Source organism: Chaetodon auriga, chromosome 8 (assembly GCF_051107435.1).
Source record: "Chaetodon auriga isolate fChaAug3 chromosome 8, fChaAug3.hap1, whole genome shotgun sequence".
In the NCBI taxonomy this organism is placed as follows: Eukaryota; Metazoa; Chordata; class Actinopteri; order Chaetodontiformes; family Chaetodontidae; genus Chaetodon; species Chaetodon auriga.
In genome coordinates, this window is record NC_135081.1 from 11,595,470 (window position 1) to 11,609,921 (window position 14,452).

A 14,452-nucleotide genomic window follows, 5' to 3' on the forward strand; every position below is an offset into this window, starting at 1 on the left:
ATTCACCTCTCTGTTTAAATCCACGCTGAGAACTTTGCTAATAAAGCTTATTTCAAATGGTGCCCAAATTTCTGTCCTCATGTCAGAGATAAGATTTTTTTCCCAAATGGGAAACTGTATTATAAAAATCATGACATAAACTGCTATGAATTCACAATACAAGCTTATTGTGAAAACCTCTCAGTGCTTTGTTAAGCAAGCATGTGACTCAGACAAACATAGACCTCATCTTAACATCAAATGCCCTGCTCTGACCTGCTTTGCACTCTCCTTTTGAAGCTGGTCACCTTTGGCAAAAAGTCTCATTCACTTCCACACCTGAGGTCAATCGTACACACAACTCAAAGCAAAGCGCAGCCTCAAACTATTGTAGCTTGTGACATTATCACCTCAAATCTACACTTTTATGCTTTCAAGTTATCAAAGCGCTCAGCCTTCACCGCTTGGCTGCGATAAATGATAAAGGCCAGAAAGTTTGCTTATATAGGCAGATAGGCGGTTAGCAGGTGAGCGACCAAAGTGCCTTTTGGACTAAAACATGGCACAGGTGTTCAGTGATGTCATCCTGTGGGAATGCAAACATCAGTGTGTTTTCACAAGGGACAGGCGGCTGGGGTTCTGCAAGGTAATGGTGGTGGTACCAATCCAATCCCTGCCTGCTCTCTTTCAAATGACCCCTGTGACACCAGCAATGTCAACTGATCCTGTGGTAATTTCTTGAGGAGTAAGGACATTTACTTAACATGTCGGTTTGCTATAGTGTTCAAAACTTCCTCTGAATAAAATCCTGCATGTCTGGATTTATAATCCAAACTCTTGTTAAAACAGTAAAAGCCCACATCGTGTTTTCTCTCTTTAACACAGCAGGAGCTAATGATGTGTTAATGACACACTTGTTAGCAAAGAATGTGTTACTTTTCATGTAATCTTACAAAATGATGCACCATGTGTTGTTCTTACTACATGAACACTGTAAGTTTCTTGTAGCACTCAGAAAATAGACGATAACATTGCCATTCATCGAGGAACATATTGCAGTGTTGTTGCCATGTATCCCTTACACGAACAACAACCCTGTGAGGCTGACTGCGAACAGAGTTCACCGAAAATGTCAAGAAACAGCATTATTATTTTCTTTTCCCCATGACACTGCAAGTGGTGTGATAATTCCACAAAATGTGGCTTAACATCTTGGAGTCGAAACCATTAATTTAGTTATATCTGGAAATGTAAGAATATTACGACAGTGTCTAAAATGTGTGAGTTGTATGTCCAGGTGGGAACATTATAATTTAAAGTGTCAAATGTTAACCATTTTCATTTGAGGACTACGACATTTTTCAGAATGAAATATGTCACATAATCTAATTTTGTGAGTTAATGTTAAAATATCCCTTTGGTGGGAGAATATAGGTGAGTGAGATTAACCTCATTATAAAGTCTTATTGGGTTGTTGTAGTATTTACAAGGACATCTTGTGTCATCAGTGCAGAAACAGTTCATACAGCGTTTTTCTCTTTTTTTGTCTTCCCTTGTCCTCAATGCCGACTGTAACTTGTAGAATTTGAACAGAAAACTAAAGAGATCTGTGTTTCTTACTCTGTCTCCCTGTTTACTCATATGCATGTCGACGTGAAGAGGCGGTATGTCAGAGTACAGTTTGTAACAAAGCTGCATGCTACATGTGGATTCAAAGGAGAAATTGCCCTTACATACATTTCTTCCGTCTCCCGCAGAAGTGTTGCCTCTGCCTCTCCCCACGTCTGTACTCATTGTCATGGTGATGGCTGTTGCGGTGATGGCCGCCGTTGTGATGCTCCCTCTGGTCACCGTGATTGTTGTTGTTATTGTTGCCAGGGTGATAACCATCGATGTCACTTGGCTGTTTTGGCTGGCGTCTGTGCTGATCTTCACTAACTGTGTCGTAGGTGGGCTCCGTCTGTGAGTTTGTGGACCTCTTGGTGACAAAATGTCTGTGTGATTTATGGCGACTTGAATCTGTGGCTCTCCTCTGCAGCACCCGAGGCTCATGGCGTCTCTGCTCTGTCCTGGAGTCCCTCTCGCTCTTGTAGAGGATGTGTGGCTGGTGGCTGGAGGGTGCCGTGAAGTTCTCTCTGTGAGCGAGGCTGCGCGACACGGGTCTCAGGAAGTAGTCTGCATCCTGTGTTCTGATCAAACCTGACTAGAGGCAAAACAGAAAGTCCCATTAGCTTTAGAGCAGGACCACTTCAGCCAAGTCATACGGGGCCCCAAAAGACACATATGTGCAACAATTTGGGGTTCAAAATGATATTTTGTAAAAGATTTTGTAATGTTTGACTTTAATTGTTACATGTATTTGCCCAGCCTTTCCTCATATAGCTTAGAGTATATATTGATGTCTAAAGGGCTGCATGCATATATTGCAAACGAACAAATCAACCTTCTCCAGCTATTCCTTTAGCTTCCCAGTCTGTCCCTGTCAGCAATTAGTCACAATTTGACTCTTGGGTCACTGCGAACCTGACCCTCCTGAAGCTCCGTGCGGCTCAATTACTGGCCGTGTTTCTTCATGTTCAACATCTGTTTCGCTGTTCGGGGTCAGACGTTATCTCAGCAAAATCTAAATAAGACTCATTCAGATAGAGAGAGTTTCAAACAAAAGAGCTGGTGTGAGGATGAAAGGAGGTGGCATCTCTCTTGTAAACAGTGTAGACGTTCGTGGTTCTCAAGGTTTAGGCATTCCTTACTTTAAGTCACGCGTATTAGAGATCATGCAAACAAAAATAGCTCCTGAAGCATTATCTGAATATGACATGGAAGAAACCCTTTTGAAAAATACATTTTTAGATGTTTATGAATATTTCTCACACTCTGAAACTGCTGCTCTGGACTTTAAGTACCAGCGCCTTATGCTTTCGATTTTACAGGATAAATTATGGGAAAGCCCATTATAAATCTCTAAATGTTCAGAAAAGCTTTCCTTCAGTTGACCTTATTCTCTCTCTCTCAGTCTGTCTCTGTCTCTTTCCCAAAGAGACATAGACATTTTGAGTTTTCTTATTCCATTTTCAATAAACTTCTATCAACACAGCCGATTCAGACACTTGGAGATTACTTTCTCTTGCTCTCTGCCTCTCTCTTTGTCTGTCTCAGTCTCTCCAAACACGCACCACATCTGTGTTGACAGTCAACTGGCACGGAGTGTTTGGACTGTAACTGTTCTTGGCAGAAACAGCGGTTTCCCTAAAATACGTTTAATTGACTAACTTGTTTTTTTTTTTCACCGCGAGTGGAGTGTGAGGTCCTTCAACACCGCAGCCAACCCGCTGGCTGACAGAAGCAGACACAGTGGCAGTGGTGAGGCCGTGGCTGAGTGTGTATGCATATGTGTATTGATGACAGTCCCAGCACAGCACAAGGTGGATGCGTGTATGTGGGACAAAGATCGGGTGGAAGCTGGGAAGACAGAGATGACAGATGTGCTACTGAATGTGTAGAGGTTTGTGCATACCACCTGCATTCCAGTGCAAGTGGTTGTTGTTGGAATTAGTTTTCTTGCATGAGCAGACCTCCATTAGTGAGTATTCATATGATGCTCTAATGATCACCACTACTGATTTTCCCCCATTTCATCATCACTTACTAACCTGGCTTCTGCCTCTGCCAGTCTATCAACCACAGATCAGGAAACCAGTGGAACAGAGTCCCTGGAAAATGCAGTGACTGTATTAAGCACTGAATTTGAAAATGATGAACTCTGAGAATACAAGCCAGCACAGATGTGTGAGCTGTGACCGCAATGACTGTACAGTTTACAGCTTTCATCACGTCGTGCAAAAAAAGAAAGTTAGCATGCATTTATGTTGCATTTGCGGAATTATTGGGTGGACACCAGCCAAACTGGCGTAGTTTTTCTAATGCTATAAATATATGAACGATCAAGCTTTGTACACTAAGTGCAAAAAGAGAACAAAGATGTTTTAAAAAGTATGAATGCATCTGTATGACATCTGAAGTGTGAAGATTTCATTGCAGTTTAGTGCCAAATAGAATCCCATCTGAGGACGGCTTGCTCAAATCCCATTGTTAACTTTTATGTCCTCACCACGAGCCAGTGGAGAGCAGTTGTTGTTTACAGGTGTTTCTGTGTCAGATAATGATCATTCCCCACCGTACAGTTACTGCTGTTTCACAGACAAAAGATGACCACAAACAGCGACTCAGAAATATATTTGGAGACATATTTACAGCCGGAAACACTTTTTGACCCATTACTTATTGAGATGATTACAATCTTTTAGGCCCTTTAAAAAACAAACAAAAAAACAATGGAGGCTCCGTAATGAAGTGCTCAAGTCTGTGCACATGTTTTGCCACATGCGCAACTCACCAGCACTGTCATTCCAATTCTCTGTGTTAAAACCACCAAAAAGCACAGCTGCGGTTCTCCTCACCATTCATGACAATGTTAAGTCCAGGATCAGGGCAGTTTGTGGAACAGTCATGAAATTTAATCTGCAGAGTCGTGTACATGGATGCGAATGTTCCATTTTTTTTTTTGTGACAATCAGCACAACTTTAGGACAAACATCGTATAAAGAGTGAGAAAGTCCACACTGGGAGATGGATGGGGAGATGGACAGTTTGAACTCAACACTCACACAGAAGACCAGGGTTTGATTCCTGTGTCAAAACAACAGTCATCACTGTTTATGTGAAAGAACCAAAACCATACTCTTTTTGTAAACCTAACCAAGTAGTTTTGGTAACTAAACCTACACTGAACTGTCCCCTTCACCTGAAATGTTTCTCAGGAAGCTTTATTTTGAATGTGGAACTGGATGTTGCATATTTATTATAGCTAACTTGACAGAATGAAATACATTAGTTTGAAACTATTACTGAGCGTCATGGAAAAAAAAAGGAAAATTCCTTTCCATGCACACAAATTTATCGATAACATTTTGTGGCTATTTCACAAACTGCTGCGTGGCTGTGTTGCCATGTTGCACTGACTATTAATGACTGACCTTTATACACCCTCCAGCTTTCTGTAAGGAATAAGAGAGAAGAGGGTGGAGGATCAATTATTGAGAAAAAGAGAGAGAGTGAAGAGAGAGGCTTGCTAATGCATTACCACCTTCCCCTGTACTGTTGCTTGCCTGCCAATGGTCAAGAAATAATCCTCGCTCAAACTCCAGCCAGGATCGTTGGTAAAAATCACATGTGACAACCGGTGCGTGATCCTGTCATCTGTATGGCACCCGCCCCGGCGCTGTGTAATCACAGGCGATCGTCATAATTTGGTTCCAAGTCACGGTGAGGCCTCTGACCTAAACTGTGCTGCTGTCAACCTCGAAAATTTCACATGCTTAGTACTTATTCTGTCTGGGTGGGTGGTTTTGTGGGGGGGCGATTAAGCATTTGGGCACATCCCAAATTCCTCTATGAGGAAAACTGGTGCCATGTGATAGTTAACAAAAAGGTTTCTGATGCTTTGTGTCTTGAGCCAAACAGTAAAGAGTTGAAGTAGAATTTTGCAATTTTTATTATTTATGTTGTCGTGAGGGGTTATTTTTGGTCAGCTCATTCCAATGGCAGTAAAAGGAGATGGATGGATGAATGAAGAAGAGGAAATCCACCATGGAAAGATACAATCATAGGACTCACACCTGCAGCCTGTGGACTGGACTGTTTAGTGAGGGGTTGTTATAGAAACTGTCGTGTTCAGATATATATTAAAGAGCAATGCGGAGCAGACAGGGTCATCTGGATGACATTCAGTCTTAAGGAGAGAGTGGTGTATTTACTGTGAAGATATGCACTGCGCTGCATTACTTAAAGTGAGCTTATTATGCTGCCAACTCCATTTAACTCTTGCAGTAAGAAATTCCCAAACATGGCTTGGCTTTCACTGTTGTTTGTATCTGCATATGATACTGCACTATTCAGAGCAGTATGCATATGTATGAATGTATACAGCAAACCTGAGGCATGTCAACAAGCATGACTGCCATAGTAGCTCTGAGTGCATTTCAGGGTGGCAGTGACAATGTCTTGTGTCTCTCCACTGTCAGCACTGCATGCATATGTTGCTTTCTCCAGTTTTGTATATCCGGTCTGGTCTGTCTTTTCAACGCTGGTGCTGAGGTTTCGGGGGGTTTTTGCTGTCATCATGTTTGCTGCAAACTAGATTCATTGGCTCTATTATGCTGTATGTCAAAATGTATTGTGTGGCATGTTACACAGTTATTCCCAAATAGGGTTCTGGAGATCTTCACTGGTTTTGATGAGGTTCCATTTCCAGGGTCCCTCAGCAAAACAAGGGATTTATGGAGATCACCACATACTGTCAAGTCTTTCCACATACAGTACATAGTGATGTACTGTATGGAGTGGGATCTAAGTTGATCATTTACCCTGCTAGGTTATACAGTATGTCTGTCTATTTATATACAACTTCTAATCTGTATCTTCCCAAATTTTGGTTCCTTATTAAACTTGTAGTCAGATTAAGGGTTTTCATGACCTCATGATTTCTCTACCTTTTTGTGAGGCCTGAAAGCAGAGTTATGGATGAGTGTGCAGCTTGTATTTGAGGCTACATCGTAGCAAGAAGCACAAGTTTCTGTCCAGACATCGTCTTGTTTGATCGTCTGCTGTCACACTGTCTCGTTGGACTGTTTCTCTTCGAGATAGATTAATGCCCCTTATTGTTTAATGAATACTGTCTTTGTGTTTTTTGTCCTTTGCTTAAGATATTCAGTCCAGATGTTGAGTGTTGCATTATTTAACTTGTGCTGGTAGATTCTGTTCTTCTAAAGGATGCAAATTTCTATGTGTGTGTGTGTGTGTGTGTGTGTGTGTGTGTGTGTGTGTATATATATATATATATATATATAGTGCACAGAATAAACTTTTATTTGTAGGCAGAAGCAGACTGGAATTTGTACAGCAAACCATATGTGATAGCAGCGTACTGTATCTAAAATGACTTCAAAATGTTTCTGTGTTAAACAAAGCAACATGCATCCTCTTTGTCTTCCTAAGCATAACAGCCAAGATACCCCACAGATAATCTTTTCAAGATGTATTCAGTCTGCGAACTCTGCACAGTCTTTAGGCTTAAGCACGGCCTTCTATGAAACAACAACTTCTTCTGAGTATGTGTGCATGCAAGCCACTATGTTAGGAGATTAGGTCAGCTAGTGCCTCTCCTAAATAGCCAAAGTCATCAGATTACACACTGCGCTCTACGAGGTGCAAATAGCAGTCATAAAATGCTGAAACACTACTTGGGAGGGCGCAAACAGCTGGACTCTCTGGAGTCAGACGCATCCAGACAAGCAGTGACAGGATGGGGGGGCGGGAAAAATGGTAGGAAAACGGAACTGAGGGGGGAAGTGTTCAGTGTATTACAAGGTGCACCTGACTGTGTGCAGTATATGGTTCCCCCTTCCTTATGTGTACCTGTCTTTAAGTTGCTCTCCCAAATGGAGACCAAAAGAGAGCAAAAACTTGCTGCTGTAGTTACTTAGAGTTCAAATTTATTACTTAGCTTTTTGGTCCAAGCTTCTTTTTTATGTCAGTCCAAGCATATGAGAAAGACAGTATGTCTGAGAGCTTAGAGACTTTAATACCGTAACTAAGAGTAATGATCCTATTTAATTATTAACCACCCTTTGCTTTATATAAAAACAAAAAACAGCAAGACAAGAATATAAGTGAAAAAAAAAACAAGTGGAGAGGTTGCCATCACAAATCTATTCTTCAATAGCACTGTAACTCGAAGCTCAAAATTTCCAAACATTTCTTTTGACAGACTGAAGTGCATTAATAATTCTTAATAACTCTCCTGCTGTGTTTGGGTCATGCAAACTGGTTCCACAATGGCTCCATTTCTAGCAGCTGAAGGCAGGGATTCTGACTTTGGCTCGACATTGACAGGGCTTATTGAAAAACTGGGAACGATACTCTGACATTGCACTTCAGCACTACACACCATTTCTTAATCAATTAGCTCTTTCACTCCAAGCTGCACCTTAGTCATCTGTTGGCTGGCTCTCCACAACACGTTACACCAACTGGAGGTCTATCAAGTTGGAAACAACAAAAGTTCCAAACTGACTTCCAGTCTCACATATGCACATGACTCAGTACCTAATCTACTTTGCATGACTGAGAAAACCATGAGTGATGTTAGCAAATGATAAAACTACTACTAATCCTTTAAGATCGTTTGATTGATCTTACTGTGTTTTGAAAATTGATTATAGCAACCTGCCAAGACCACACTGTCTGCTTTTCAAAGCTTCAGCACATCAATAGATCATCCCTCATATATTCTTGGAAATCCCAGAGGTGGGACGAGTGTGCAGCATTCTATTATTACTACTACTACTACAAGGCCTGAGGCAAGAAACACGCCCGTCCTTTTACAAGAGGAAAACACATGACCTCCAAGTGATTTGTAGTGGGAGGACATTTAACATTTGCCTTTGGTACAAAAGAAAGGTGTGCATCACAAGTCTGAGTAAAATTAGATTAAACATACAGATAGGGATGTATGTGAAGCTTAGGGATAATGATGAGGCATAAAGAGACAGAAACAGAGCTGTGAGTGTGCCCTATTAATGTCCAATAGTTTAGAGAGAGATTGATAGTTATGTAATATTTTGAGAGGCAACTTTAAAAGACGTTAAACTGCAAATACATAAAACAGTTTGACAATGACTGGCATTGTAATGCCTTTGGGGAAGGTATTTAAGCTTAATAGGACCCAGTTGTTACTGAATTCTGTTCTATGTTACCATCAACCGACACCATGGATATGTGTACAGAGAGGTTCTGTGAAATACGTGTTTGAAGCAAGCAGATACTGCTTCCAGTTTGTGGAAGCATGACAGACTTCTCTCCAAGTTAACAAGACTAAGAGTCCACAGCCATGCTAGAGGCTCTGCGAGGCTGAACTAAGCACAGCTGTGTTTTGAGACAAATGCTGATGTCAGCATGCTAACATCGTCACAAAGGCAATAACATGGTGAAGTTGAGGAGGTATAACGTTTACCGTGTTCACCTTAGTTTAACATTCATGAATGTAGCATGAACATAGTATTTAGTCACACCAAGGCTTAGACACAACTGGACAGACTCAAAGTTTGACCTTTGGGCCAGTCAATCCAATAGATGGTGAGATATTTCAGTCTGGACCAAAGCGGTGGACTGACAGACCAACATGGCTGTCCTAGAGCACAACGCTGATGTTAAACCTTTTAAACTTTTTATTGTGTAACTTATAGAACTTCTTTTGACTTTGTAGTTTTCATGTGTTTGTGAGTAAGAACTTTGCTCTCAACTGGTTTTCCACTGATTAAATAAGGGTTTTCCAGAGCCATTGCTAGCGTGGCTAAAACTCACACAAGATTTCATATGTAGGGGAAAAAAATGATTCATGGTGTCAGAGTGCAATACCTCCATGGCATTCAAGTCACCCCTCAACTCCTTCACCCCCATAAAAGCCAGACTAAAGAGGATTACGCTGCAGCATAAAGTCGACACAGAGGAGGACCTGCTTTATGATCTCCTCTTCCACATGTGTGTCACTGTGCTGATTCTCAAACTTTGGCAAGTGAACAGAGTGAGTGGGATTGGCCCGCTTCTTCGATTCCACCAATTCCTTGCTTGTAAGTATGAGATTTTTATGGCTGAACTCCCTACTGTCATCAAAGCGGGGCTAACCACTATATGGGCTGCCAGAGGAGGGGAGATGAAAAGGCAACTTATACATAATCTTTACAATGTAACACTCCTTACAAGGGGGTTTCAGCGCTTTAAAATGCCAGGGAGTGAACAATGATGCCTTTAACCTGCATTTCTGCATCTCGTCTCTCTGTCACTCTGATCTTTGCTCTGTCTTTCTCTTTGCATCCATCAGTCAGCTTGAGAAAACCCTGACTTACACACAGTGTAAGTCACTATTAAAGCAGGTTGGCTACATAGCTTTACATCTTTATGTCAAAAAAATACAAATGAAAAACATTTTTAAGTATGAGAGTCATACAATTTTTTCAGCAACCAGTGAAAAAACCTAATGTACACCAACAATGGTGACAAGAGACTCAACAGAAAACATGCAGAAATATACAAGAAAATCTGTATTACTGAAAAAAAAAACAAAAAACTAAAACCAAGATTTTCCTGATGATGCATTCTATCATCATTACTCTGACTTCTTCTCTCTCCCATATTTTAACACTGCCAAGGAGAGGCCTCATGCTGCAGTTGGAGGCCAGGTGCTCTCACTGATACAGCTATTGATTAGGTTTACTCTAGTCAATATTTACCTGTGTCCTGCCAAATAGGAACCTGACCAAAGTGCAAGGTCTCCTATGAGCTCTCACATGGCCAAGTGAGATTTGTTACCATATGGGCCACACAAAACATGGCATATATGAGTGCATGCCACACACACAAATACATCCACAGCACAGCTTATATTCAGAATTTATGTCACGTCCTGAAAATGTGTATATTGGTAAAGATATGAAGTTCGGTGCATGATAAGAGACATTTTGGCATTCCTTGAAAAATGCTGACTATCTTTAGCTTTCCCCAGGAGTCTAAATACCTTTGTCTGCTGATATAACAGTTCCCTAATTCACATCAGAAAAAGTCACATTCTCATTGATGCACTGACCCAGTGCATCCTAGCCAGCCTCAGTCGTGAGAACCACATTTACAGTCTCTGCAACCCTGGACCTTTTGGCTGAATCTTTTATTGGGATCTGGTCTGAAATGCACACACACACACACACACACACACGCACACACACACACACACACACACACACACACACAGAAGAAGCATCCCTGGAGATGTGCCATTCTATGTCTGTAGTTTAAGAGGGCAATTCTCAGACACAGCGGTGGTTCTCCACAACGAAAATACAAACAGAAAACCAGCAAAGACTTGCCTGAAATTTATTATGATTAAAAACACTGAAAAACCACGCTGAAGTGAAATGTGGTCATCGTGGTTTTTAAGGAATTCGTTTGGTTAAAACTGTGAAAAGACAGCAAATTTGAATGACTAAATTGTGTCCTTCCCCTGCAAAGCCTATATGACCACAAGCTTGAATACTCTCAAGCTATGTACTGCAAGAATGCACTCACATTTAAGTGGACATAAGTAACGTTACAGGAGTTTCTCTGTCTACTGCCCAGTTGCTGTACTCTGTCTCGAGTGATTGTTGAGTTCTAAATGAATATGTGTGTATGTGAGTTCAAGTCTGAGAGGATTAGTGTGTATTCATAAAGCCCTTTGTTCTCCAGTCCAGACTCCTAAGAGGGCTAGTTTAACACTTGGGGTCTTACTGGGGTGGAGCTGCTTCAGTTAGGCTTACTTAATGTCATTCACACAGTAATGTTTCCTTTATAACCAAGCAGAAGAGGAGGACCACCAAGGCAAAAACTGAAATTCAGCCAATGTTCTCCACAGAATACTAACAACTCCAGGGGCACTAAGTACAATTAGTGCATTTAGAAATATTAGCCTACATCTTAGTATAATATCTTTTATCTGGGACAATGGGGATGTATAATATGAAAAGAATGCTGAAACAAAACTAAAATTACCCCCAAACATCAGCACATTCACACACTTCAACCCAAGCTAACACTGAAACACCATGAACTTCTGTTATTAACTGACTGTTTCAGCAACTATAAATCTGCTCAGTTTTGGATTTAGTTGTTGTTGTGTACTTTCCAGTATGTTGTATATCATGGTAATATAAACATTACGCACAAGTTAGCTTGCTACCCAGTTGCACCCCACCCTTTCTTGTAAGACAATTCAGTTCAATTAAATTTTCTATATACTGTACTTTGCAATTTGCACACTGTCACTTCCCTCTTAATGGTGCCAGGTGTGTTAGATCTGCAAATATTATCGCTCATGAGCTGAGAACTGAAAGATGTTGGTCAGGATTATGACATATTAAATAAAAATGTATGTCCATGAATTGTAGTTCATGAGTTGGCCATGGAAGCTGGTCAAACAGTACACTAAATAAGATGAAATACCACCAAGCATCATTTCGGCATGCATGTGTTTTTGGGATTTCCCCGGCTAACTGGCCAAACATGACTTGACTTTCACACTCATTAGTGATTCATTAGCTGATTTAGGCAAGTGCAATATGCAGGGAACGAGCTAGAACTAATGTATGACACACTGGGGGAAGAGACTTCTGTGCATGATTTGTCAACTTAGCCAATAGGTTTCTAAGTCAGTGGAAGTCAAGTACAAGTCAATGCTCTGACCAGACCAGACAATGCACTGGCTCAATTGCTGTGTGAAAGGAAGCTTCACAGTAGCATACTGAAAGGAGTGCTTTACACAGTCATCAGACTGTGTCAAAGAAAGGGACAAAGGAAAAATTGTGGTTTTATCTAGATTTACTGGCTGGCTGTAATCTCATTTTTCTCCTCCTTTGATACTTTGTTCCCCTCTCACTCTTTCCTTTAGCTCAGTGTCTGGTCAGCATCTGGTGTCTAATACCTTCTAACACAAAATTACAGCACATGTTAAGCATTTATGCTTCAGTCATTTACTTCTTCCATGCTTACTCTTTGTGTTAATTCAGTGTTTGCTAAACTTTGAGTTGAAATCCAAGATGGATCATGGAGCTCTCTCTCTCTCAGACTCAGCATGACAAGAACACTAATGCTGTGTTTATATCAGGGGTCACGGGATGAAGCGCATTTCTTAAATTTGGCTCCCAGGCTCACTATTTCTTCTAGGTCAGGGAATGCAATTACAGTTGGTAGATCACTCCAAATGCTGCCAAAATTCAAGTGAAATAAAAATTAACTCACCCTGGAGCCTTTTCAGTGATGCAGACACACACCAGCCCATGTCCAACTGTCTACTCCCTCTGTCTCATCCAAACCCTCCCGCAACCCGACTCTGTGCATGTCCAGACTCACCATCCCCATGCATGTGGATAGTGCCACCGAGGAGTTGACCCTTGACCTCAGCGACCCCTGGTAAAAGCAGAGGTCGTCCTGGTGGTAGGCCCTCAGGCTCTTGGTGCCATTCTTTCCCAGGACCTGGATGGTGAAGCCAGGTGCAATCAGGCTCTCCGAGGCGTCCTTCAGCTCCATGTGGAAGTCCTGCCCCAAGCCGCTCAGTCGGAAGTGGACGGTTTCGCTGCCGCTGTTTGATGAGCCTGCATCTGGGCTCAGGGATCTGCGTCGCCGTCTGTGATGGTGGTGGGCAACTTCATGAGAGACGTAAACACCTTGGTGATTGACCTCATAGGGAGATACAATCTCATATTCTGGAGGGGAGATAAAGGGATAGAGGGAGGGAAGAAGGGGGGGAAATAGCAAATGAGGGGATTACTGGGTGGTTGCAAATGTGTGTGTGAATTTAAATGCATTGAGAGCAGAGACAGAAAGCAGCCACTGATAGAAATATCATGGCAGCAAACAGAGAGAGGCATTGCTGAGAGACAGCTACAATGTGAGATGTCATGGACTATATTTTCTAGATACAGCTTGGCAAATATAAAACACACCGTCCTTGTGGTCATTCCTTACTAATTTGATCTGTCAACACCATTTACGGTGATATACTGCATGCTGTGTCAGCTGCCACCTTGGTTGCATCACAGACTGAATAAAAACTACAACCTTTTCCCTTCCTTTGTAAATTTTCCTTGACCTGCCTCATATAGTTTTGCTGGCTGGGTCAAGAACGAGTTACAAGAAAAGGAAGGGTTTTAGACAATTCCAACACAGGCCCTTCAGCGGAGAGTGAATCATGTTTGACCCAGTCTTTTACTACAGTTTTTACTACGGCTCAAGCTGGATAACTGCAGGTCATAAAGGGAGATGGTGGCAGGTCATTGGCCTGGCCTCTTAGATCAGCTGAGTGTCTAATGGTGCTGTGGCCACAGAAACGGGCTTTCCTCCAAAGGTCAAATCAAAAGAGTAGTTGAGTCCTTGAGCTGCACCGTAATTGGTTTTCCAGAGGAAACCATGGCAGTAGAATCTGATCCTGTCCATCCTCTGTGTAAGAGTGAGCTGACCTAATAGAGGAGGGCATCCTGTCTATGAAGCATGTCACAGTCTTTAACGCTTTGGATACATTGCAGGGCTTCGGAGATCATGTCTCTTGTTTCCACAAAAAATGTGTTAAAAGTGTGAATTATTTCCTGTTGCTGGGAGAAATATTACACTCGATTTCAAAGCAACTATTGTTATGTAGAGAGCCTGGTACCCTAAGCCTTGAAACATTATGCACTTGAAACATTTTGGGTCTATGAGAAACCACCAAGCAAACAAATAAAACAGTGTCATTGGTGATTTGGTGGCAATGTTGTGACGGCCGATTGCAAAGGCGGTCAGTCTTGCCATGACAAACTGATATGTGGTCACTTTATCAGCTTATAGTGCACAGAAA

At 41.7% G+C, this 14,452-nt stretch overlaps 1 protein-coding gene across 1 annotated transcript in view; it reads right to left on the reverse strand.

Moving 5' to 3' along the window:
- The window catches only part of adamts16 (ADAM metallopeptidase with thrombospondin type 1 motif, 16), a 49,687-nt gene that overhangs the window by 33,259 nt on the left and 1,976 nt on the right, over window positions 1–14,452 (reverse strand). The window contains exons 3-4 of the mRNA XM_076737715.1: window positions 12,973–13,325; window positions 1,717–2,182 (exon numbers count right to left, since the gene is read on the reverse strand). Coding sequence (XP_076593830.1) covers window positions 1,717–2,182; window positions 12,973–13,325 — 819 coding nt within the window. The remainder of the gene's footprint in view (window positions 1–1,716; window positions 2,183–12,972; window positions 13,326–14,452) is intronic.